This window comes from Hemicordylus capensis, chromosome 4 (genome assembly GCF_027244095.1).
Source record: "Hemicordylus capensis ecotype Gifberg chromosome 4, rHemCap1.1.pri, whole genome shotgun sequence".
In the NCBI taxonomy this organism is placed as follows: domain Eukaryota; kingdom Metazoa; phylum Chordata; class Lepidosauria; order Squamata; family Cordylidae; genus Hemicordylus; species Hemicordylus capensis.
The window spans coordinates 230318323-230344236 of NC_069660.1; the positions used below are offsets into that span (position 1 = coordinate 230318323).

At 41.8% G+C, this 25914-nt stretch overlaps 1 protein-coding gene across 8 annotated transcripts in view; it reads left to right on the forward strand.

The window, feature by feature from the left end:
* The window catches only part of RTTN (rotatin), a 186965-nt gene that overhangs the window by 39416 nt on the left and 121635 nt on the right, over positions 1 to 25914 (forward strand). For 7 of the 8 annotated variants that reach the window (XM_053250104.1, XM_053250107.1, XM_053250106.1 and 4 more), the window contains 11 exons: positions 1061 to 1273; positions 2638 to 2750; positions 3363 to 3489; positions 4456 to 4581; positions 5728 to 5844; positions 8269 to 8405; positions 14329 to 14500; positions 16227 to 16326; positions 16761 to 16849; positions 23046 to 23163; positions 24673 to 24769. In XM_053250104.1, the coding sequence (XP_053106079.1) occupies positions 1061 to 1273; positions 2638 to 2750; positions 3363 to 3489; positions 4456 to 4581; positions 5728 to 5844; positions 8269 to 8405; positions 14329 to 14500; positions 16227 to 16326; positions 16761 to 16849; positions 23046 to 23163; positions 24673 to 24769 (1409 nt within the window). Of the gene's footprint in view, positions 1 to 1060; positions 1274 to 2637; positions 2751 to 3362; positions 3490 to 4455; positions 4582 to 5727; positions 5845 to 8268; positions 8406 to 14328; positions 14501 to 16226; positions 16327 to 16760; positions 16850 to 19260; positions 19368 to 23045; positions 23164 to 24672; positions 24770 to 25914 lie in introns of those variants that run through there. The other variant, XM_053250111.1, reaches the window with a different exon arrangement.

Sequence of the window (25914 nt, forward strand, 5' to 3'; positions counted from 1 at the left end):
AAATACTCCCTAAACAAAGGTTTTGCCTTCTGAATAATTCTAATATTGGACCATTCAAGCTCTTTCACAGTGCCAGGAGTTCAATAGTTAGGGCCCTATTGCTAAGAATGTTACATTCCTTAAACATTAAGGGAGGTGCAAGCATTGGTGTGTGCCAAGCCAAGACCATAAAGGAAATAACCACCCCTTGAATTCTGCTTGGAAGCTTGCTGGTAGAATATTGTAAGAGTTTTTGCTGAACTGTTTCTATAAGGAACAGTTCTCTCCTCTGTTTTCAGGAAGACCCTCAAGATTTTCCCTTTCTTGCCAGCTTTTAATTAGAATTAATTTTAATAATTTGTTTTATATTGTTTTTATTGTGTTATGTATTCTGACTTTAAAATTTGTACACTGCCTAGTGATGTACATATCAGGTGGTATATAAATATGATAAATACACTTTTTTGTTCTGTAGTTTCTGTACAGTTTAAGGCTTATCCTGTGTGTAATGTAGGATTCTACAGCCATTCGTAGAGGCACCTTTAAAAAAATGATTCTTATATTAGTGGGGTGTTAGCAATTGTCCCTATTCATTACATCATAGTTTCCAGTTTGCCGGTGTTTCCCTGGTGGTGCTGCCCCATTTGGGGCAGGAAAACATTTTTAGGTAAACTCCTCTGAAAACTCTTTTGTGGGGGCAGTGGGAAGTGGAATATAAATATTCTTAATTATTTTAGGATGTCAGTTTGGATGGCTGACATCCAGACTAAGTCACTCATGCGTAATCTCACTGAAACTAATGAGACAAGTTAGTCATGACTGATTTATCATTCAATTCAGTGGGGCTGCTCATGAGTAACAGTCTGGATGTTGACATAGTAAATCCCATTTTCATGGAATTTTGGAGGCAAATGTGTGTGTTCAAAATGCTGACAAAATGTAACCTTTGATCATTTTGTCAGATATGACATACACTTGCCTCAGAAAAAAAATGTACTTAATACTGATACTTTATACTGATTTCAATGGGTTATTCTCTCTCTCTCTCTTTTCTCTCTCTCTCCCCCCACCCCGCTTCAAGGCCAGCAATGTTTTACCAGAGAGTTTACTGACTGCTTTATTTGTCCTTTCTGTGGACATGCCTTTCTCACTGGAATATCCAAGTATTCATGAATCTGTTGCAGCTTATTTGGAACAAATGAATTCTGAGAACTACACGATTTATAAAAAAGCTTCAGAAGCTTCCTATTCAGTTGAGTGCACCTGCAACTTTATGCTGGATGTTCGCAAGGAGGTAGGAAACACTGTCAGAACCTGAGACTTTGAGATAAATTCTAGGTGGCGTTCTGTATCTTTGTATCTGTGTAATTTGCACTGAAAAGTGCTTGCAGGACAACTGTGTTTAAATATTTCCTTCCCTGCCCCTCAACATAAAAAACTATTTTGATTAGTTCATACAAGAACTCTCTGGAGTGGTGGTAGTTATGGATAATGAAAGCTGTGAATTCAGGGCAGCTTGACAGTTAAAAGGTAGGCAGACAGAAACAGAGTATGTAATTTTTCTGCCAAAATAGCAAAAATACACTCTTTGGGGCACCAAAGAGTACCAAATGCCTGCCCTCCCTTTTTCGAAAAGATAAGTCACAATTCAGTATGATAAAGGGGAGAAATACCCTTTAAACTGAGTGAATGGAGATTGTTTAGGCTTGGCCTCGGCCACAGAAATCCAAGGCTCAACAACATTACTGGCCTTCAAGAGAGCCCTTAAGACTTATTCTTGGTCTGACCCTCAAGGATTTCTAAATTATTATTTTTAAATTGTTCTAAACTTTTATATTTCTGCACACCGCCTAGAGATTTCTATATTAGGTGGTGTATATAAATTCCATAAATCATAAATATTGTGTTTAGTTTAAAAAAAACCAAAACCTTACCAGTTTTAATGCATTATGTTGGTGTTTTACTTAATGTGAACCACCCAGAGCTGACAGTGGTGTAATATAGAAATAAGTAGGCCAGGTAGCATAGTACGCTGTTATATTAACAGAAGCATACCTAAGTTATCAAATAGTTTAAGGTAACACCTGTCTAAAGAAAACTAAAGCCTTTTGTAAACTTGTTTTGGCAACTTCCAAGTAGAGGAAACTGTGTGATTATTTGCATGTATTTATGGGCATTGATTTCAATAGAGTTGATCACAGACATGGATTTGAGAAATATTCAGTCATATTGATGTTTGTCTGCAAGGGTGCTAAACAGCATTTCCAGTGCTGAGATCCTTCTCCATAGGCAGTGAGGTTCTGTGTTTTGGGCAAGGGAGGTATTTGTCCCTCCAGGCAGGTGGGTGGGGGGCAGCACAGACAAGCATACATGCTTCTGTCTAGCTGGTTCATGAGCTTCTGCTACTAGTAAAAGCAGCTTGAAGTTCTTTATGTCAAGTATGCTAGCTATAACTTGTGAGCTAGCATTGTTCACTGTTGATAGCAGTGTCAGGCTGATCAGTCAGTTACCATTAACATGGTTTAGCTGCTGCCAGAACTCTATAAAAATGTCACTGTTCATAAGAAGGTGAAAGAATTCTTAGTTCATTAAGTTGGTCTTCTAGTTTAAGCTTATCTTTTTATACACAGATAATGCTTTCTGTATGTGTTCGTTTAGGGAGAAAAGAATCTTCTTGATTTGGTGGAGCTGGCAGAACAAGCTCTAAAAAGTCTTCCATATCATCAGTACTTTCCTTTGGTCCAAGAATTCATCAGCCTTTGCTCAAATATGTAAGTACGTGAGATCTTGTCTTGCAGAACTTAAAGAATCCTATGCCATGATGTTGGAGATGGCAAATGGGAATTTAGATACTACTTAACTAAAGATGTGTTTCAATGTGTACTTAGAAATACTTAGAAATAAGTACTAGTTATTTAGAAATAAGTGCCATTGGGTGGCATATTATTTCTGCAGTGTCACAAATGTACGTGATGGCTTACAGAGTAGCATAAGCAAAATGCAGAACCTGGCTGCAATGATCTTAAATCTAAGCTTCAACTGAATGGAAGACAATGATAGGGATGGACATAAGAGACATTGATTATGGGTATTGTGGAACAATTTAAAAACCTGTGGAGAAGAAAGTGCCACTGAGATCTAATACATCTTTCAAGTAAGTAGGATTAGAACTACAGCTTGAAAACAATTATGCAAGTTGTACCTTAATGATGAAGGTACAGCTTGCATAATTTGAACAAAAATGAGCAAATAGCCAAAATTAGTCATTTTGACCTGAGCATCTTGACTTGGGAAGATCTGCATCCCCAAGGCTTAAATTAATTTATTCTCTCTGGCTTGAAGCAATCACTCTGTTCTCTGTACTGGCTTATTTCTATTTGTAGCTGGAAGTCTGCCCAAGTTAGCTCATTGCTACAGGCTGAGAGTCAGAAGGTGCTCCTCCACCTGTTGTCCCACACCCTGTTGAACGTAAGAACTGAAACCTATCGCTGCTGCCTCGAAATTGTTAAGGTTAGTATTTTAAAATGGCTTTTAGTCTTCAGAACTAAGTAAACATTTTCTTTTAAACTAAGTTGTGTATGTGTATGTGTGAGATCTTGCTTTCTATATAATAATCTTGTAGGAGTTTACATAAGTCTTTGTGTTTGGAAAGCTGCCTTCATATTTCTGCTTACAGAAATATGTTCCTGAGGATCCCTCAGGCACTGAAAATTGCTTTTGGAGGGAGGGGAGAAAAGTGAAAATAGCTTCCCCATCTGCTTATGCTGGGTTGCAGAGCAAAGCTTCAGTGCAGCTGTTCTCTACCTGCTGTGCAAGGGTGAAGCTCATCTTCTGCTCTCTTTGCACTGTGGAAGCTGTGGGCCCTATAGATAATGGACTATGTGACTGCTGCTTTGTTTCAATCCTTAACCTTCATATTAAATTGCCTCTTATTGTAGTTCATTATACATAGGTTAAAGGTTATTCACTTAAGATGGATGAACAGGACAAGCAGCCTGCTCTATAGCTTTCCTTTTAGTTAGTGGTGCCATTGCCTTGCTGAAAAATGTTGGCTATTGTGCATAGTCCAAGGAACATGAAGACTTCAGCTTGGTTCAGATGTCATGGGGAGCCAGGATTGAATCCTAATTTTGAGCGATATCCCCTGGCCTTGGGTGTACACACTCCCTCCTGCCTTTGAGGAGGGAGAGATGAGGAGATACTACCCAGTTTCAGGTGTCAGTTTATTTGCAAACTTTAAGCCTGGATCACTTGGTTCAGATTCTGGCTTGTTCTGAATTGGGTTTAAAAGTCGACTTTTCGCACCTTGTGCAAAAATCAGGAGGAATGTGTGCTCAAGGCTAGGGAACATTGGGTGAAACTAGGATTCAGTCCTGCTCTGTGTAACAACTGAACCCGACACATACTTATGATATCTGAATAGGACCTTTACTCCAGTATTGCTGAGAACACTTACATTTTGCATCTTATTTTTAGGAATGTTTAGGCATTCATAATGTCACTAAACCAGTTTCTTCAGTCAGCCATGGGGTACATTTCCTGCTTCATCCTAAAGTTCTCTATGAAATCTGTTGTTTTGGCCTTCAAGACTCCCAGAATAAGGTACTATATTTTGTACATTACAAAGTCTTAAGTCGACTTCTGTGTTAAGAAGAACAGCTTCAAGGATCTCTAGCTTTTTATACTCCCAACTATTTCTTCTTTAGCTGAGGATTTCCTTGCCCCATGTTTGTGAACTGGCAACCTGATCCTGAGTAAATTTACTAAGAAGTAAGCCTCACTGATTTAAGCAGTGGAACTTACTTCTGAGTTGCATACTTAGGATTGTGGATTAAATCTTGCCTTGGCTGTTTCAGAAGTCAGAAAAATGGCAGGCAACTAGGAGAGAGATTTTCAAGAAGGTACTACAGTTAGCTTTGTTGTGGCACCCCTGGCTCAGTAGAACGGAGTCTACCCAAGTTCAGGAGACTGTTCACTCTGAGGGAAGTGACCTGACTGGATGGTACTCTTTTGTTTTGTTGTCTGAAGCAATCTCAGAGATTTCTTTCTTTTTTTTAAAAAAAAAAAGGATTTAGGGAGCAGGAGAAAATCCTTAGAACACTCATTGGGGCCAATATGTGTCTCTCCTTTTTTGGCATTTAGAGACTGTCCACAAGCAGCTGTTCTTTAAAGTTACAACCACTTGCAGCTGCATGCTATTTTCAACACACACGTAACAACCACTGTGGTGGCTATATAAGGGCAAGGTGGCTTGATAGTAGTGAGTTAAGGGGGATGAAAATGATGCTTTGCCATTTGGATGCTTACCTTGAGATAACTGGTACTCATTCTGGTCAAGTGCTGAGATAGCTCTCTGAGCTAAAGTATTGTGTGAAGATTTGCCCCTCTAAGGCAGTTGGGCTGCTCTTTAAAGAGTAAGCAAACTTCTACCCCCTGCAATATTTCCTTCACTTCTGAAGCTGTAAATATTTCCTAAAGCCTTATTTGTGAGGGTTGGGGAAAGCTATTTTTTGTCATTCCTTGTACCAAAGGCAATTTTTACAGCAGAGAGTCTTATGCTCTGCTTTGAAGACTGTTTGATGCTGGCAGGCAGTGGATTCATGATATTATTTTTCCAGAATTGTTTTTTAAAGTATAAACAGTATTTGGTGTACAGACTCAAGGCATGGCCTAATTTCCCTTTCTCACATTGAACAAATTGGTCTGGCTACTTTTTATTGCAATGTCTTACCTTTTCTTGTTAAACAGGTATGCTCGGCTGCTACGTTTATACTGATGTATCTTCTTCAGAGCCGATTGATGATGGCAGCAATGACCTGGAACAAGTTTATTGAGGCCCTCTATCCTGTTGTTCCCATTCTTCAGGTAATCTCAGCTTTCTGAAGCACAGTTTATCCTGGGCTTAATTCCTTTGCCAATAGAAGCAGCACTGCCATTACACAGTGGGAGGAATATATATGAATATGAAATACAGGAGTAATCAATATACTTGTTTGTCAGATGATATGGGCAAATGCTGGAGAACTACATAACACTGGATTTCTTAAAATAGGAAAGATTAATATCAAATGAATTACTCAGCATTTTTCTTAACAGTTATCTGGAATTCTACTCTTCCCTAACCTTTCTAAATTCATGATTTACCACCTGAGTTGTTATCAGCAAGGATTTTCTTCTCTGTCATGAAGTTTCTTGCTGGTTAAATCAATTGCCCATGAGTTTCCCAGCCTTGAAACTGAGAAATACCAGTAGAGAAAGTTCTTAATAGTGTGGAGTGAAACATGGAAAGGGTGCAAAACTATCCATAAGTGGGTAGGTTTCCAAGGGAGGGGTAGGAATGTCCCCATTCCAAGGCAGCTGAGTTGGTAGCCCTTCATTTCTTTCATTTCACTTCTGATCCAGTCAGCTTAGTTGACTAGGGTAGAATGTAGACAGGATACACATCCAGATACTCATCCCATTTGAAAGTAAAAGAGTTTAGATGGATCCAAATGCAACTGTCTTCTATCTTAGCTCTGTTACCTTCATATAAAGCAGAGCTGCCCAGTGGGAGCACATCACACTGATCCTGAAACAGCTGCACTGGCTGCCAGTTCGTTTCCGGGTCCAATTCAAGGTGCTGGTTTTGACCTTTAAAACCCTTAACGGTTTGGGCCCGGGGTATCTTAGGGACCGCCTGCTCCCAAGGGTTGCTGCCCGCTTGACAAGGACATCTGAGGGGGCTCTGCTCCGGGTGCCAACAATGAAGGAGGCTCGTCTGTCGTGCACTCGGGACAGGGCCTTCTCTGTTGGTGCCCCCAGACTTTGGAATGCTCTCCCAGTGGCCATTCGCTCCTCAGACTCCATCACAGTTTTTAGAAAGCTTCTTAAATCTTGGCTTTTTACCCAGGCTTTTACATGACCGTTTATATGCTGCTTCTGTGTGTTTTTACTCTTGTGTCTATGTGTTTTTATGCTTGTATTTTATAGTTTTTAAATTAGATTTGTTTTATACTTTTAGTTAAATATTGTAATTGCCATTTTTATTGTATGTTTTTAACTTTTGTAAACCGCCTTGGGGTTGTTTTTAATAAAAAGCGGTATAGAAATTCAACAATAAATAAATAAATATATGAAGCATACTGGAAGTATATCCCCATCCACATTCTACCCTAGTATGTCATCTTAATTTCTTGCAACTAGAGCTGGATAAGGGCACGGCTTGTCCTTGACAATAGTCAGCATAGCATGACAAGGCTGCTGGAGCCATGGAGATGTTATTCTCTCCTTTTCACCCCCACTCTGGAGAAGCAGCAGCTCAAGGCAACAGTGGCTGGAAATGGAGACCAAAAGAGTAGAATGTTCGGGTTTGGGGACAAACTCTTTTGATTCCTCTGGGGGGGGGGGGGAAGAAACTTAACCTCCCAAAAACTTGGGTTATCACTAATTCATAGTGGTGATGAACTGTATATTTTGGCAGCAGTGTTCCCTCTAATTTTTTATTAGCCTACTTTCCAGTAGGCTTATGAGATCACCCAGCATTCAATGTGTGTGTGCAACTCCCCGCCCCACCAACTTCGCAATGCCTGGACCAATATGAACCAAATCAGGTAAAGTTGTAGGGACAGCTCAATGGCGTGTCCTCAGTGGCAAAGTTTGTGATGTCATCCACCCTAATTCAAGATGGCGGACACATAAACATTAGAGGCGCAATTGGGTTAACTTGTGGACTGCCTAACCAATTTAAACCAAATTTGGTACAGTTGTAGTGAGTGACACGCAGGGGCACCTCCACGGCATGGTTAGTGATTTTTGTCATTCAACCCAATTCAAGATGGTGGACACGTGAACATTTGAGGTGTAAGTGAGCTAACTTGTGAACTGCCTAACTGATTAGAGCCACATTTAGTCCAGTTGTAGGGATAGTGAAAGGAAAGTAGGCAGATTAGTTTTTACTAGAACAACTTGTTTTATCTGTGCATGGAATAAGTTTGTTTCTGGGTAGCAGTATCAAGGCATTGTGTGTGCAAGTGCATTCGGAATGGGGCCTTTCTGATTCGACCTGAATGGGATCTAAAATTAACTGAGCAGACATCAAAAAAGTTTCTGTGTCTGTGTTTACAAGCACACATATGCACACACCTTAAATGGAACACTGTCTTACATTTGTCCATAGACTGGATTTGTCATAAGGACTACTAGTTGCCAATTACTGAGGTAAAACTTGATTTACTGTTATACAGAAAATTATATATGATATATAACTTAATTTAAGTGGTCTACATAAACTTGGTAATTATATACACTTAGGGATATGCAGACACAGAAGAGCCTCTGGGTAACTGCATCCTTTCACTGAGTGAAACAACTGATGATAAGGAAGGGGTTCTCCCAAGAACTACTAGACTTAGGGCAGCCCTGCGACTTCTGTTCTCAAAGAAGCCATTGTAAGTAAACCTGCAATAATATCTATGTATGACAAGGATTAATATTTTCTAAGCATGTTTCGGCCTGCATATTGCAGATAATTCTGAAGAATAAACTATTATTATTATTATTATTATTATTATTATTTCTTGTTTACACAGTCAGACAGGTGTTACTGACTGGTTTGTTTTATCCAGACATCTGAGTCCTTCCCAAGGACCTGGGATGACTGAATTTTATTGTCAGTTGTTATAGATATCGTCGCAGAATATAGGCTGTTCCCAGTAAAGCTGCTTTTTGTAACTGGCTGATGGTGATTTCTGTGGCCCCTATGGTGTTGAGGTGCTCTTCAAGGTCTTTTGGAACTGCACCCAGGGTGCCAATTACCACTGGGATTATTTTGGTCCTTTTTTGCCACAGCCTTTCAATTTCAATTTGTAGATCTTTGTATTTGGTGATTTTTTCTATTTCCTTTTCTTCTATTCTGCTATCCCCTGGTATTGCTATGTCGATTATTTTAACTTGTTTTTCTTTCTTCTTGACTACAGTTATATCTGGTGTATTGTGTGGCAGATGTTTGTCTGTTTGTAGTCGGAAGTCCCCTAATATTTTTACATCTTCATTTTCTTCAACTTTTTCAATTTGATGGTCCCACCAATTTTTGGCTACATGTAGCTTGTATTTTTTTGGCAGATGTTCCAGTGTATCATCCCTGCTACCTTGTCATGTCTTTGTTTGTAGTCAGTCTGTGCGATCTTTTTACAACAGCTGATTAGGTGGTCCACGGTTTCATCTGCTTCTTTACAAATGCGACACTTGCCCTTTGTTGTGGACTTTTTGACTTTTGCTCTTTCTGCATTTGTTCTTAGTGCCTGTTCTTGTGCAGCCAGTATTAAACCCTCAGTTTCTTTCTTCAAGTTGCCATTCTTAAGCCATTGCCAGGTCTTGGTGATGTCTGATTTTCCACTTATATTGTGCAAATATTGACCATGCAGGGGCTTATTTCTCCATTTTTCTGCTCGGTTCTTGACTTGTTCTTTCTTGTAGGCCTGCTTTCTTTCATTGGTGTTGAATAGTTTTGTGTTATTGACCATTTTCAGTGCATCTTCTTCACTGTCCTTGATATATTCTTCAAGGCCTCTTTTCTCCTCCTCTACTGTTTGATGGACTTGCAGCATTCCTCTTCCGCCTGAGCTGCGAGGGAGGTATAGCCTACCTAAATCACTGCGGGGGTGTAGAGCATGATTGATGGTCATGATTTTCCTGGTCTTACGATCCAGTGTCTCTAGCTCTGCCTGGATCCAGTCTATTATTCCTGCAGTGTATCTGATAACAGTTATAGCCCAGGTGTTTATGGCTTGTATGGTGTTCCCGCCATTGAGTTTGGACTTGAGGATTTTTCTAACTCTCCTGATGTATTCACTTCCAATTTTTCTTTTAACTTCAGTGTGTGTGATGTTATCAGCCTGGAGAATGCCCAAGTATTTGTAATGTCCTTTCTCTTCCAGGTTCTTGATGTTGCTTCCACTGGGCAGTTCTATTCCTTCTGTTTTTGTTATTTTCCCTCTGTTCATTATTAATGCAGCACACTTGTCTAGTCCAAACTCCATTGCTATATCGCTACTGAATATACGGACAGTGCTTAGCAGTGATTCGATTTCTGACTGGGACTTTCCATACAACTTCAGATCGTCCATGTACAGCAGATGGTTGATTTTACTGGATGTTTTAGATGTTTGGTATCCGAGGCCTGTTTTGTTTAGTATTTGTGAAAGTGGGGTCATGGCGATTACAAACAACAGAGGGGATAGTGAGTCCCCTTGGAAAATGCCTCTTCTAATGCTAACCTGTCCAAGTGTCTTGCCATTGATTGTTAACTGTGTACTCCACATGCTCATGGCTTTTTTTTATACATATCAGAATGTTTTTGCTGACACCAGTTGTTTCTAAACATTTTAGTATCCATGTGTGAGGCAATGAATCGAAGGCTTTCTTGTAATGAATCCATGCAACACTTAGATTTGTTTTTCTTCTCTTGCCATTTTCTAAAATCATTTTGTCAATCAGCAGCTGGTCTTTTGTGCCTCTGGTGTTCGGGCAATTTCCTTTCTGTTCACCTGGAAGCTGTTTGTTAGTTAATAAGTGTTGCATGACTTCATCTGCTATTATTCCAGTTAATAATTTGAACATGGTTGGCAGGCAGGTTATCGGTCTATAATTACTTGGAACTGCACCTTTTGCTGGGTCTTTCATGATGAGATGAGTTTTCCCAGTTGTTAGCCATTGTTCAATATCACCTCCTTGCAAAATGTGATTGAACTGTTTTGATAGTTGTTTATGAAGGCTTGTTAGGTGTTTTAGCCAAAAGCCATGCAGTTCATTGTCGCCTGGCGCAGTCCAATTTTTTATTTTCTTTGCTCTTTCACTTATTAATTCTGGTGTTATTATTAGATCTTGCATTTGTTTTCTACATTTTTTGACCTCTTTCATCCAGCCTGCTTTTTTATTATAATCTATTGGATTGTCCCATCATTTTCCCCAGAATTGCACTGTTTCTTCTTTATTTGGTGTTTCTAGGTTTCTTGCAGTTTCTCCTTCTATGCTTTGGTAGAAACGTCTCTGATTCGACTGGAATTGGAGATTCTGCCTGTGTTGTGTAATTCTGGCTTCATACCTGCTAATCTTCTTTGACACTGCTATTATTTGCTGCTTTATTATTTCCAGGACTTCTCTAATTCTCCTTGAATCTAGGTGGTATTTTAGATCAGATACTGTTTGGTGTTTTCATTCTTCAGTTTCTTGTCTTTCATATCTTTCAATTTACTAGCATCTGATCTAAGCCTGGAGATTTTATTTTCTAATCGAATCTTCCATTTAGGTGATGTACTGCTTTCTTTTTTTACAGGTCCACTGATCTTATATCTGAGCTCTTGTGTTGTTGTTGTTGCTGCACTGTACATTAGTTGGTTTGTTTCTTGTAAATTCTTGGTTGTTATCTCTGCAAGTGCAGCATTGACATCTTTTAATGCCTGAGCGAGTTGTTTTTTGGCAACTGTTTTTAGAGCTGGAAGTTGAACCCTGGTGGTTGTTTGGTTCATGTGCTCAGTTATTTTTTGCTTTAGTTCTTTTTGCTTTTCTGTTAAACGGCATTTGGGTTTTTGAGGTGAAGGCAAAGGGGCGGTTGCCTGGTTTTGATTTTGAAACAGTTCAGTAACAGTGCCATCCTCGATTTCCGACAACTCCTCCTCCACCTGCGCCTGAGCAACTTCTTCTATTGGTGGTAATTCTTCTTCCATATCTTGAGCCTGTGTTGCTCTTTGCAGTTCTTCCAGCTCAACTCCTGTGAATACTTTATTTCTTATTATGAATCTTCTCTGGTCTGCTAGCCTTTGTTCTGTTATTTCTGTATCTGGATGCTTCTCTTTCCAAATTTGGTACATTCTTTTTAAATAACCTCTTCTAGTTGGACTAGACTTGTAATAGCAGATCATTATTTCCTTGTTGGCATTTTTCGTATTTTTTTTCGGTTAAGCGACCTTTCTTCCAGTAACTTTGCTGTCTTCAGCCCTGGTTGCTCAACTGAAGATCCTGAGTCCTGTTGCCCACTTGCCACCAGATGTCCAGGGACTATAGCAGCTGGCGCGGTCCTTGTTGACCCGGGCAACGATCGATCCGGTATAGATTTATTAAAGTTACGTCTCACCATATTGTTGATGGGAGAGGCACTCTTTGTCTGGCTCCTCTGGTGAGACCTGTCCAGTATGGTTGGACCTCTGGCATAGCTCTCACCTTCCTCAGAGCACACAAGCCCCACAACCACGCCAAGGTAGTGCCTCACTGGGGGTCGTTGTTGTTGTTACATTTATATCCTGCTCTTCCTCCAAGGAGCCCAGAGCGGTGTACTACATACTTAAGTTTCTCTTTCACAACAATCCTGTGAAGTAGGCTAGGCTGAGAGAGAGGTGACTGGCCCAGAGTCACCCAGCTAGTATTATGGCTGAATGGGGATTTGAACTCGGGTCTCCCTGGTCCTCCCCCACCCACCACCCACCCCTGGTAAACTCTCTCTTTATTGTAGCTTTTTTAGTGTAGCTAGAAGAGGGTATCAATTACAAGTGCTATGATCCTAGCTCTGAGTTTGCCTCATTTCTGTGGCAAGGCAGACAGTTCAGAGGATGAAACAACCTATGAACCAGACGCTGTGCTGCAGGGGACTTCCCATGCTGGGAGATTCAGCAGAACCACAGCTGGCATCCCATCACAACCTGAAGTTGTCCTCTGACTTGGATGAGTCCTTGAGGACCTGCCAGCCCAAGTAGAGGTTCCCCAGTGCTGCTGGAACTCGTGCTTAAAAAAATCAGGCAAACTCCCTGCTTTAAACTTCCTCAGGGAAATGGTGGGGTCAATTCATTTCTCTTGTGCAGCAGCCATTAAAAAATGGTAGTCTGTCCAAGCAGCTTCTGGAGCAACATCCCTCTTGAATTCCTCCTTCCTGCTCTCCTGTGTTCCCCTGTGGAGCTATCCAGACTCCTGGCCCCTTTCTTCTATGAGCTATATGAGGTCTATGTCCTTCCTAGATCCCTGTCTTGGTGAAGAGATTAGCTTGGCCTCAAACAGGATGGCATCTCTTATCTTACCTCCCCTGCTCCCAGCAACCCTGGGTAAATGCTTTTCAAAGTGAAGTAGAGTCCAAGGTACTGGAATAGAAAAGTTAGGTAGAAGTGACAGAGGGCAGCAGGTTGTGTGTGTTAGGGGAAAACAAAACAAAAAACAGTGGAATGAAGGCATGGAGAAAGAAGGTTAAGCTGTGTAGGACTAGTCTGGCTGACAGGTTGAAAGAGCCGCTGAAAAAGGTTAAGTGCACATTTTATATGTGAGGGGTATGGTAACATGAACAATAAAACTGTACTTAGTGTAACCTTTTTATCAACATTCAGTGATAGCTGTTAAGTGTAGGCTTCTAGGACCCAGTTCAGCCTAGTGGCTGTTTGAATTTATACACCTTCAGTACAGCATGGCACAGTGCTGATTAGTAGTTTTATACAAGTCACCTTTCTCTTAAATGAGTTACCTGTCCTTAACAAGAATGACTGTTGTCCTAAGATGTTAGGAATTTAACATAGATGAGATGGTAAAGCAGGCACATTGAAACAACTTTCATCCTATCTGAAGGTGCTGGGGCTGGATGTAAAACAGCTTTTTAATTAAGCCCACCAAAACAACAACAACAACAACCCAGCCCACAAAATCTTGTACTTGCCTGGCTATTGAGGTGCACAGATGAGACTTTTCTTTCCCCTCTCCCCTTTTTCTTTGGGCTGTATTCGGTCCTGACCTTCCACTAGTCTAGTGCTTGTTCAAGGCTGATGAGGGACTTTCAGCAATTTCCCTCTTCTCCATCTCCCTAGACTCCTCTTGAGGGAAACTGAAATTGTTGAAAACTACTATGTCTTGCATAAGCACCAGGTAGCAGAAGGTTTGGGATGCAACCTCACCAGTTCTGTCAATAGCGGCAGCTTCAGCAGTGCTTGCAGTAATGAATACTGCTCCTGACTGGCTCCTGCCAGTTGTCACTTCTCTCTCTCTAGAATGTGCCAGGAAGTGACCTTCTGACACGATGTAGGATTACTTCTTATTGAGTTCTTGAAACAAAAAATAGTGAGTGGCTGGAGCTTTTTGCCAGGAACAGTATTGGTACTTCAAGAGCTGCTAAAGTTGCTGGTGCACACAGAAGTGTGGTGTAAAACATTTGAAGGAAAGAGAAAAAGCCTATTGCCACTGCTCACCAGAACATAATTCCTGGTCTTCCTTGACAACCAGGCGAATGCTTAATGTCACCCCTGGTATAAAGTATTTTTAGACCTCATACTAGTATGTATTTAAAATTAAAGAGGAAGAAGGGTTTTCTGGGTAATATTATAAGCATACACTTTATTTTCTCAGGGTTCGTTCTAAAGCATTCAAACACTTAATGTTTCATCTTACTGTTGAAGAAGGGGCCAACTTAAAGCGTCCGTTACTGCATGGTAGTGTCCTTTCCAGCATTCCCAACTTACTTATTGTGGAAAAGCCTATTGAACTGAAGCTGGATGATGTGAGGGAATCTGTTTTTAAGGTGAGCAAAATTATTTTTCACCATGTGTTACTAAAAGGGTAGATAGCATTAACCTAACTGGAGATATGGCACCCCTCACTTAGTAGGGAGGTAAAGTGTGCTGTCAAGTTGATTTCAACTCCTGGCACCCATAGAGGCCATTGAGAGTGATGCTGCAATGGAAGGCCAGGACCCAGGAATGCCACCTCTGTTACAGGAAGCCTCATCCCTCAGGCTAACCCGTTTGCTTGAATCTGAGGAAAGCACACCATCAACAGGCACGTTCAAAGGTTTTTATGTCTTTGAGGGTGCTATCCCTAAGACCCCCTCGATCTCTGCTTCCGCCACACCATTGGTGGGTCCCTGCCCCCATGAGGACAGGGGTGAAGCCTGCTCTATCACCCGGGCAGAATACTCGTTGTTCTCTCAGTGGCTGAAGGAGCAAAATCAAGGGAGAAAGGATTTCATATGTTCTGAATCTGCTGTTCAAACTTTACCGCAGCTCGCTGGCATAAAGTTTGATAATATTTGCACTGCAGCTACCTGGGCTTCTCACCAGACCTTTGTGAAGCACTATGCTGTGGACGTCTGCAACGCAGCACAAGCAGAATTTGGACGGGCGGTCCTAAAAAGAGTGCTACAGTAGATTGTGGCACCCGCCTCAGTGGATGCTTGTAATTCACCCACAGTTACGAATGTCCAGGACCACTCTCCAGATAAACAGGTTGCCTACCTGTAACAGGTGATCTGGTAGTGGTCCTGGACATTCATAAAACCCACCCGTCCATCCCCACTGCTACACAAGCTTGTAGTGGGAATAATACTTTACAATGCATTAAGTAGTCGCCCATCAAGAAACTGAGTAAGAGGATGCCCAACCGCCACTAGAGGGTACTGTAGTCACATGCAGTAGGCGGTTGCAGGTGTCTTGAGGAGCTATAGAATTCTTGCCGAAGCTGGTCTGCGCAGGCGCCGAACCCACAGTTATGAATGTCCAGGACCACTACCAGATCACCTGTTACAGGTAAGCAACCTGTTTGTAATGCAAAAAGGCCTATAAGCTACTATTTCAAGAAGACTGGTCTGGGTAAAATGCATCGTTTATGGTAGCAATTACTATTTCTGTGACTTGGTATTTTCTTAACTTGTGGATTCTTAACTGACACTCTTCCTCAAGTTTTCCCCTCTGTTAGTATTACTTTGGAACAAAGAGTCCGATTCTAGTGTAAAAGTTCTTGTTGGGGATAAGGACTCCTTTTTCTGTGCATAGCATTTTTATGGTAATAAACTTTGCATTCTAAATATATTTACATTGATACTGCAGATTGCCATTTCTTTTTTATTTTATTATTATTTTTTATTTGACTAGCTCTCCATGCTCTGAAACATATTTTGTTTCTTGACTTGGCCCCAAAGTCTTGTACAACTAGCTGCTTTTTAAAGTTGAGAGAACTTCACACACAATTGGTGGTGGTGGTGGGGAATTTGATCTTGAGAATGGAGGTTCTGCTGGGTGCACACAACCTGCATAGTGGCGTCTGTCATTCAGTCACTTTCCATCTTGCCTGAAATAGCTTTATTCCAAACTCAAAATTCAGTTCTGAAGACTTGCATTATATTGGCCAACCAGTTGTGGAAAGGCAGAATAGATGGTTATTATCATGAAAAACTTTCAATGAAAACCAATTTTATGAGGTGAAATATTTTCCTAGTTAAATAACAGGATGTATTTATGATTTGCTTTTAGGTGGAGACGGTTGAAAAGTTATATAATATCTTTATCTCGGATGTTATTGATGTAGCTTTGAGGAAGTCTGCTGCTGAACAGTTAGCTGTAATTATGCAAGGTAAAGTATTGAGATTGTGTAGTGACAGTAAATTGGTACCTCTGGTTCACATCTTGCCTCTCCTTTCAATGCACTAGGTACTCTAAGTAAGCTTCTCTCTTTTGGCCCGCTCTTGAGCTGTAATATGGGGATAATAATACTCACCCTCAACAGCCAGAGAGGTGTTGTGAAAAAAATCTGAGCATATTATATCGGATACTTTGGATTACTATATGATACTGCAGGGAAGAGAGACAGGGCTGCTTTGTTTGAGAATTGTGTAGCTGCTACTAATGTCTAGTTCTGACCTAACTGAGGTGAAGAGATTACTGTCTTCTCATGTAGCTATTGTAGATAAAAATGTTCCGAATATATTGCTGTATTAGTGCCTATGAGTGCATACACATGCACACACAGCTTCTGACTTGTTTGCTAATCCTTGTTTCCTCTTTCAGATTCTAAAATGCATGACATTGTCAAAAAGAAGGGTATTATAGAAAGATTACTTGGTTATTTTATGGAATGTGTTCACAGGGATGGCAAGGTAAATTCTTGACAGATGTGATTTCTTCTCCCTTCAAATCGCTGCATGTTCAATAAGATTAGTTCAGAAAGGAATTAACTACCTGATTCTTTAAATATACAACTGTGCTCTATATTTGGCCTCTTCACTTAATTTTGATTAGCAATCAAAAATTGCCCTGTGTATGGGTAGGGTGAGGTTGCTTTTATGACAACATCATGATTAATGAATACAACTTGACAGAAGTTAGCTTTTTAGCTTATCACTCTTGAATTCCAGAATCAGTTTGTAGTAATAGAGCATAGAAGTAGCTCTGTAGTTGATGTGAGAGGCCTTTTCAGCAGCCCAGCTTTTTAATGCCTAAAAAGCTATCATGCTCAAGTAATCCTAGTCTGTGATGTTTGAAAAATGATGCTGACGAGTGGAAAAAAATCCTGATGAGTAATGTACCAACATAGCTCAATGAGTAAAATATTTGTCTGGCTGGTGATCTTGGCCCTGATCATACTATCAGGACTATTTGTTCTAAGAAACTTTGGCATGGAAAATCTCCCTTGTGGGGGAGAGTAGAAGAAGAGGGGTTGAAGTTGAAAGATGAGAGGCAAGTGTGGATTCAGGGGAGGCCAAACTGTAAGCAATGGTTTTTGTGTTTAATCCTGGGGTCATCATACATTTATAAAGCAGTGGGAACGTAATGCAATGAAGTACAGTAAAATTGGAATGAAAGAAACCAAAGATGAAATATAACTTATCTAATTAGGTTGCCATTTTCTTTTGTCATATTCGTATTTTAAATGTTGGTAACACCAGTTTATTCTTCTGATTGTGTCTTTAACATATGTCCCCTTGATTTTTCCTTAACACTGACTCCATGATAGAAATGCCTCCAGCATAGCACTTTGTAATTTTGGTTCTTGGAAAGCAGTAGCTGTAACACTTCCACTCTTCATTGCTATTTTTGTGCCTATCTCTTTTTCAGTGTTCTAACTAAAAAGAGATCTCCCCTGTGGTCATCCGCAGGAGGAGGCCAGCTGACTTTAATGCTGGCTTGGGAAACTAGCTTATTCAGTTACCCTAGAGATTATGCTGCAACTGTTTAGACATGTAATTCTTCTATTCATGAGGGAGCAGTTTATAGCTGGTGAAAAGGTAGCAGGGTCTAGCTGTGTGTAGTAGTTGATGATATGTGGAGTAGGGGTGTGCAATTCTATTCGCTAGCGAATCAATTTACTGTGAATAGGGGATGATTCGCTTATTGGTTCATGAATTCAATTGCCCCCTAAATAAAGGGGCTTATTTAATTGTGAATCTAATTGCCAGCTATTCATAGTAAATTGATTTACTTAGCAGACGCCATTTTGTCTCAGTGTTTTTCAATTGCTAATTGGTTTTCTGACATTGGCATCCAGTTGGCTTGAGATCTCCTTGCTTGTTGGTTGGCTTGCCCATGCCAACAGATAAAGTGTTGGCATGGGCAACTGTGGCCCCAATGGCTGTGGGGAGGAAATGGTGAAAGAGGGAGTGAGTTTCAAAATGTATATAAGAGGCTGCTTGTAGGCAAAGAGCCTTGTTTTTTGTGCCTTGGGAGAGGATAATCAGAGACTGCCACAGCACTGAGTGCAGAGTGGTGGTCTGGGCCTGCCTGGCCCCCATGCCGTGAGAGGGGAGAGAGACAGAGTATCTATCTATCTATCTATCTATCTATCTATCTATCTATCTATCTATCTAAATTCGCAATGTCTGCCACCAACTTTATTTTCTCTCTCTCTCTCTCTCTCTCTCTCTCTCTCTCTCTCTCGCTCTCTCTCTCTCTCTGATACCAGCAGCACCAGTGCCTTTAACTGGGTTCTGCTTGGAATTTTCTTTATTATTCTTGCTAGCCAGTTGCACCCTCAGTGACTTTAATAACTGTGTGTGTGCACTGCAGTGCCCCCCCCCCCGCCCCAATTATTTTAAAATAATAACAGCAGTCCAGTGGCTTAACTAAAGCGCTGTTTGGATTTTATTTTCTTTTGCAGATTCTTTCTCTCATTGCTTTGCTTATAGGCAGCCCCCTTTTTAATAACTGGGGGCTTTAACTATACTGACCCCTTTTAATAACTGCGGGGGGGGGGGACTGTGATTCTCCCCCCCCCACCCCCACCAAATTTTATTTAAATTGTACCAGCACCACCCAGGTTTGGGATGCTACTTAGAATTTTATTTGTATTTGTTCTCAATAACTGGGGTGTGCTGTGGGGTGGTATTTTTTAATTTTGCAGCCCTGTTGCCGCTGCTGCCTGTGCCTGGTGGATTAATTTTTGGTTTTTGTAGGCTGGTGTGTGCTACCTGCCTGCCAGGCTTCCTCTGTTTACCTTTTTTCATTTTTTCTGTTTTGATTGATTGATTTGTGTGTGGGTACCTGACTCTTGCCCACCTGCCTTCCCATCAGCTGTCAAGTCCCAGTGTTTGCTTGGCCCCAAAATGCCTCTGATAGTGACACCTGGCAGACTCCAGCCAAAGACACTACTGGAAGCTTCCAGCTGAAGACCACAGATAGGTGAGACACCCCCCTGCCGATCAGGTTGTTTTGGGAAGGGAGGGATTAGGTGGCAGGACTATAGGACAGGGCAGCTGGGTTAGAGAGAGACCACAGTAATCCCCTTCCCTTCCCTTCCCTTCCCTTCCCTTCCCTTCCCTTCCCTTCCCTTCCACTTTCTCCCATTGTTGCTTGTTCGCCTCTTAAAACATCCCCTCCCCAATAAAGCCTGATGCTTTATTGGTTGGGATTTCATTTTTTTAACCTTCTCTGGGTGCACCACAGTGCTATTGATAGCACTGTGTGTGGCATGCAGAGCATCAAGAGACCAACCCTGACCACCACCCCGGCAAATCAGGGTTAGGGTTTACATTTTTAAAATATCCAAGATGTCTGAGAGGGTGTTAAGCAGACCAGGAGCAGAGTCGCAGGCAGAGGGAGGGGTGATGCTGCTGGTCATGGAGGGGTGACCACAAGAGGCACACACTCCCTGAGTTGCAGTTGCGTGCAGGCCTTCCTATCTGGAGGAGCCTGGCCCCACAGCACAGTCCTCTGTGGCCACTGAGGTGGAAGTAGGGGGGAGCTCCTCCCCTGTCATGGAAGAAGCTCTTCTTCCTGTGGCAGTGGAGGAGGAGGTGTTATCAGCTGCTCCAAAATTACTTAGATGCACCTCTGGCCCCTCCCATGAAGCAAAACACAGGTGGGTGGCACGTGTCCCAAGAATCCCCACATAGCATGCACATGGCACCTGTGCATGTGCAGATACCATGTGCATGCTAGAGCCGCACTGGGATTCTTGGCATGCGCACTGCCCCAGCAGGAAGTTGCATGGAGTGGCAGCAAGCAGATAAGGGCTTATTCTTCTCATCTTTAAAGCTCCTGGGTCCCACTCCCGAACTGTGCTTGAACCACAGTTCATGCACATCCCTACAAGACATCCATGCTGCAGGCACTGGGCATCATCCTGCTGCTGCCCTGGCTGCTCTTGCAGAGAAGTGCCACAAGTTAGCAATCGACTTCCAGCAGAGTGAGAAGGGTAGGCATATGCTCAGGGAGAGGCAGCTTGAGCTGGGCCTACCTGAATCTGATCCTACCTATCTGATCCCTCAGGATGTACAGACCCGGTGGAACTGCACCTCTCTCTTGTTCTGGTGCCTGGTAAGGAGGTGTGGCTTGGAAGCGTGCAACCTGTCCAGCTGGGACTGGGTGCTGCTTTCCGAGGTTGTTTTGACACTTGAACTATTCTGTGTTGCCCTGATCAGCTTGTGTGTCGAGACGCAACACCGAGCCAGGTTTCGTCCACTTAGAGAACACAATGGGCGAGCTCCAGACCACACCTACCACTGTGGAAGGAATTGCCTTGGCAGGTGGGTTGAGGGCTGGAGCCATGAATTGGCTCAGGGCACCCTTGGGTAAATTGGTAGAGCATATTTTGCCCTGTCTCTGTGACTCAAGGATGAAGGGCAATGCCATCACCCCTGACTAGCTGCCCAGGTTGAGGGACCTCCTGGTTCAAGAGGTTACACAGGCCAAGTAAAGGAGGCCGGGTCTAAACCTGGAGGAGGGTGCTGGAGCGCCTACTGCTTATTGCGCAGTCCACCCCTAGCAGCACTACTACCATCACTGTCACTTCTGCATCCAGCAGCGTGGTGTCCCTGACATGGCCATGTTAGCCGGCGTTCCCACCTCTGCCTTCCATTGAGTGGTTCATGGAGGGGTTCCTTGGCACCTTCCCAGGGGTACGGGAGGAGCCCCCTGAGGCCTGCAGAAGTGTTGAGCAGAGTTTTCTGCAGTACCTGCTGGAGCTGGTGTCAGGAGATAGAACTGATCCTGTTTTGGGGAACGTATCACCAAGTCTGGCCAGACTTGGTGATGGTTGCCAGACAGTTCTCCAAGCAGTTGCCGGACAGTTTGCCAAGCAGCATCCAGAGTGAGATGGTGTTCTCCATGGCTTGTGGTGTTGTGACACCCCATCACTCATACTTGGATGCTAACATGATGGAGCAGCTTGTCTTCCTGAAGGCCAACTTTCCCCTGCTGGGCTACCCAGGTCTGGCCATGGAGGTTGAGTAACTTACGGTCAACCTCAAACCCAGATGTGTCACACTCTGCCCATTAGTGCTGTAGACACATGCAGACACACACGCACACCACCGCCATGGCCGATGATGAGATATGGACCGGTGTTCTGACCCATGTGTCAGGCTGAAAGAATGAAAAGTAAGGAGGACACACGGGTCATAAAGAAAGAAACCATATACAGTACTTAAGAATATGTATATAAACCGTGTATAGTAATCTGTTGAAAAATTACACACCATAAATCAATATCATATTTCATAGAAAACCATTGTATCCAAAAAATGCCATACAAACAAGTTCCTTACACATCTGTAGTAATTCACAAAATGGACAATTGTATGGATGTATTAACAATAAAGAAACACACAATGACAATGAAAGAGTCCCAAGGTTGTAGCTGAAGGGTCAAAAGGTGATCAGTAGTTCCTTTTAGGTGTACAATAAATCAAGAGCTTCCTGTAGTGTGTCACAGAATCAGTTCTTACATTTACTCAATCTTGCTACTGTTCCCAAAGATCAATTCTTGCTGTTATTCACTGTTACTCAACAGGTATCCTTGGTAAGCAGGTATCTAGGTAGTTTGTTTCCTGTTTCCTTCTGGTCTAAGCAGGGCTTACTCACTGCTCTGGTCTGCATTGCAAGATGTACTCACTCAGTCAAATTGTGGCTGAGTGAAGACATGGCTATGCTTGCTGGCTACTAAGGGTGCTGCTGTAGCAGCTGTTGTAAGGAGTTACAATTGTGTGTGAGAGAGCAACTTGTTACTGTAGTGCAGGCACTGTGGCTGGTAGTGGATTCTGGGTCAATGATTCATTTTTGGCCATCTTTGGATTGTGTGTTTGATGCAATATGTTCTGTGTTGGGAGCGACTGTTTGTGCTTCTGTTCTGCAGTGTTGGTTTTTCAAGGTAGGGTTGCAAAATATATGCACTCTGCTTGTTTTGCTCATAAGGAATAATGGAGAACTGAACGACCACCATGGCAGATGAAATATGGACAGGCACCCATGACCCATGTGTCAGTCTGTCAGCTGGGGCCCAGCACCAGTCCAAGGCCATGGTGTGTTATCCAGACACAGGCAGGCACTGCCTGCCTGCCTTGAGTTATGGTTTGATCGGTTCATGAAATGTGGGCGGGGGGGGGGGGGGGAGGAAAGGACTTCCAAACTCTGCTTCCTTGTTTCACTTGGGTCAGGTCGTTCTGGAACTGAGAGTAATTTCTCTGCTTTCCTGTGTACCATTTAACCAAACTCTGAGAATGGGACACATCACACATCCCCATTGCAGAGGCCAACTGCTGCAAGAAGGAACAATATATTCTGTGTACTGTGTCGGAGAGAAGCCATTTTAATGTCTTTAAAATTTTTATCTGCATTATAAAATGTTTAGCTTTTGTGACTAAAATCCTATAAATCAGCTGTTGGTTGCTGTAACTCTGGACAAGACTCTGACTCTTATGGGTCAGATGGATTTAAAAGGGAGAGAAGGGGAGTGGGCGAAAGAGCAGGTCTGTGCAAGTTTTAAGTCCTTTTAGTTGCTAAGGAAGCAGAAGGTGGGAGGGATGCACCAATGATTTCACTACTTTACCCCTGTTAATGAACGCTTTCCCCTCTTGACAGATGATGGACTGCATGATGTTGCCATCTCTTGCTCTCTTACGGAAATTTGTATATGCAGATCCAGCTAAACGACTGTCATTGGCATACCAACCTAATGTCTTGATCACGTTATTTAGAGGTAAAATTGATTAAAGCATAGTATAATTGTTCTGAAATATTATGAAATTTAGGGCCATAAGACTGTGTTGTTGCTTATTTATTTTGTTTAGGCCTTAAACATTAAGTAGAAATCACTACTGTTTCTGATTATCAATGCTGGGATAGACTCTGTATCGAATATTTATTGAGGCTCACTTTATATTAGTCTGAATTTTGTCCAGAGTTTTCTAGGTTAGTCATGATGATGTCCCATTGAAATGACTAATTTAACTTGTATAAAGACTAAGTATCATTGAAATCAATGACTAATTAGATTTGAATGTTGCTCTTGATATAAAATAAGTTTTCAATTACAAATAATTAGAATGCAATTAGTACAGGGAAAAAATATTGTTCCATAACCATTTTACAGGAACAAGAGTCTGATAGGTGTTCCAGTATTTACAAAGGCTAAACATCTTAGATATGTTTAAATTGCATGATGCTATGTGTAGAATTGGACTTGTTTCAGGTATGCCCAGTAGGGCGTGCAAATGAGACTTCTCTTGTTCTATAATACCTTATACAGGAAATAAGAACACAGTTGCTTGCTGGTTTGGAACACTTAAGCTAACTTGGTCAATAGGATGTGGTGACTAAACCTGACTCTTTCCAAAGCTTGCTTTTATTTTTATCCATTATATTCCCTATAAAAAAGAAGATGCAGGTTTAGAGGCCTTGTTTACATAATCAGTAATCTCAATCTGTTTTTAAAAATGATGCTGAAGAAAGCTTAAATGCATAACAGTTCATGGGCAGCCATAGGTGTTTGCCCCCACTCTCCCTCATGTTTCAGAAATGAATACTGACTGGTCTGTCCTAAGCAGGGAGGTTACTTCACAAAGGTTGCAATTTGAAGCAAGTGTACAGTGACTGGAGGCTACGAGCAATGCAATATTACCTCAGCAAGCAGGAATTCCTTCTTGGTTTTAACAAACATGAATTTGGTTGATTGTCTATTACGTGAACTTCATATTAACCATCTGATTGTATAGGCAACTCTGGGTAGAAAACATTTAAACCTGGAGCCTAACTTTCATCACACTGACAGAATTGGTTTGGTGGAAAGGGTTTTCCCCATCTCCACTTTTCTTCTGCAGTCCCCTGTGGCTCTCTTGAGTGCTGAGGACCTTCCAGGACAGGATGTCATGTGGCTGCCACAGGAAGAGGAGATGAGTGAAGATCACCCTGCCTCTTTGTGCAAATGAAAGTAGCTTTCATTTGCTCAAGCGCACTTAGATCCAAGTTGGGATCTTCTAGTATTTTCTTTCAAAAATGTTTAGATTTTTGCATTTCCTGTCTTCCATCTCCATATGATTAGCATTTCTGTCACAGCTTGGCGATACTATGTTTTAAGAAAGAATCTAGGCTTGGGCATCTGATTCTTTTCTGAAGCAAAAGTTTAAGGTTGCAGCCCTGTAGCTTTATTATCTGTTGCTTATGATTTTTTGGGGAATATAGATCTTAATTGCTATTGCTTTGTTCTTAGTTACCTTGATATTCCAAGATTATGGTGCTGTTGTGCGTGAAGCAGCAGCGTTACTTTGCTTACTACTGTTCGATGAAACAGCAAGAAAAGAGATGTGGTAGGCTAACCCTAAAGTGATTGATCTTTATTATGCTTTCTTTCATTAACATGCCATGCAAAATGTATGTTCTTCCTGGTGCCAGCCAAGAGAGATTATAAATTAATATTCAATTTGTGTATTGACTTTTTGACAAGTGTCTTTCCTGTTAAGTTGGTATAATAAAACTACTAGTTTGTGACTTCACTTCACCATGGTGATATTGGAGAAGGCCTCATTTACAGTAGTGGACCTATGAATGGAATAGTGACTTCACCAAGTTTGTAAATAATCAAAATGTGAAGAGCCTCTTGAGATTACATTTCAAAAACTTCACCCAGGGGCTGCTAAGTGTGTTGCCTGCATTGGCTGAAGGCTAAAAAGCACTTTATCTAAAGTAGAGCTACAGACTACAGTATTAGTGCTTTAGAAGGCCAGCATACTGAGTTGTAAAACTGAAACCTAATCCCAGATGTTTCAGTCTTATATTAGCTGATGGTGCATTAACAATTTCTTTAGAGTAACTTATTATGCATTCTAGTTTAATTCTACAAGTCAAATGTTTACGAAATGGGGGCTTTCAATATTACCACTGCTGAAAAAACACAGCATTATATTCCCAATATTTTCAAGGATCTTTTCCCCCAACCTACCCTTCCATCCCTCGTTTGTTTGTTTGTTTGTTTAGGGGACTTGGTATCTTTGCTTTGTTCCCATTGGTACAAGCACATTGATTGGAGACAAAGTTGATGCCCATCGGTTGAAGGGAGTTTGTTCCCGCAGCCCTGGCACTTTTTAAGCGTGGTTTTTTTCTCGAGTGCCGCCCTTAGATTTTCCACCTCCAGCCGTGGTGGTGTTAGGCACTGATCCCTCGCTCATGGGGATGGGGTAGGGGAGTATAGGGCCAGAAAACGCTGAACTTTTCGATTACTGTTCCGTTTGTCCGTTGCCAATTTTCCCTCTGTTCTTTTTTTACTTCCTTTTTTCCAGTTATATGCTTTAGATGCTTTTTTCCAGTTATATGCTATACCCCTGCTAACTGGGCAAAGAGGCACCTTTTACCGTGGTGATTCACTTTATTTAGCGGGGGAGAGTAACTGGCCCTATCCACCCCCAGCACAGTACTTCCAGTGACTGTTGCTGGTGTGTGTCTTATGTTTCTTTTT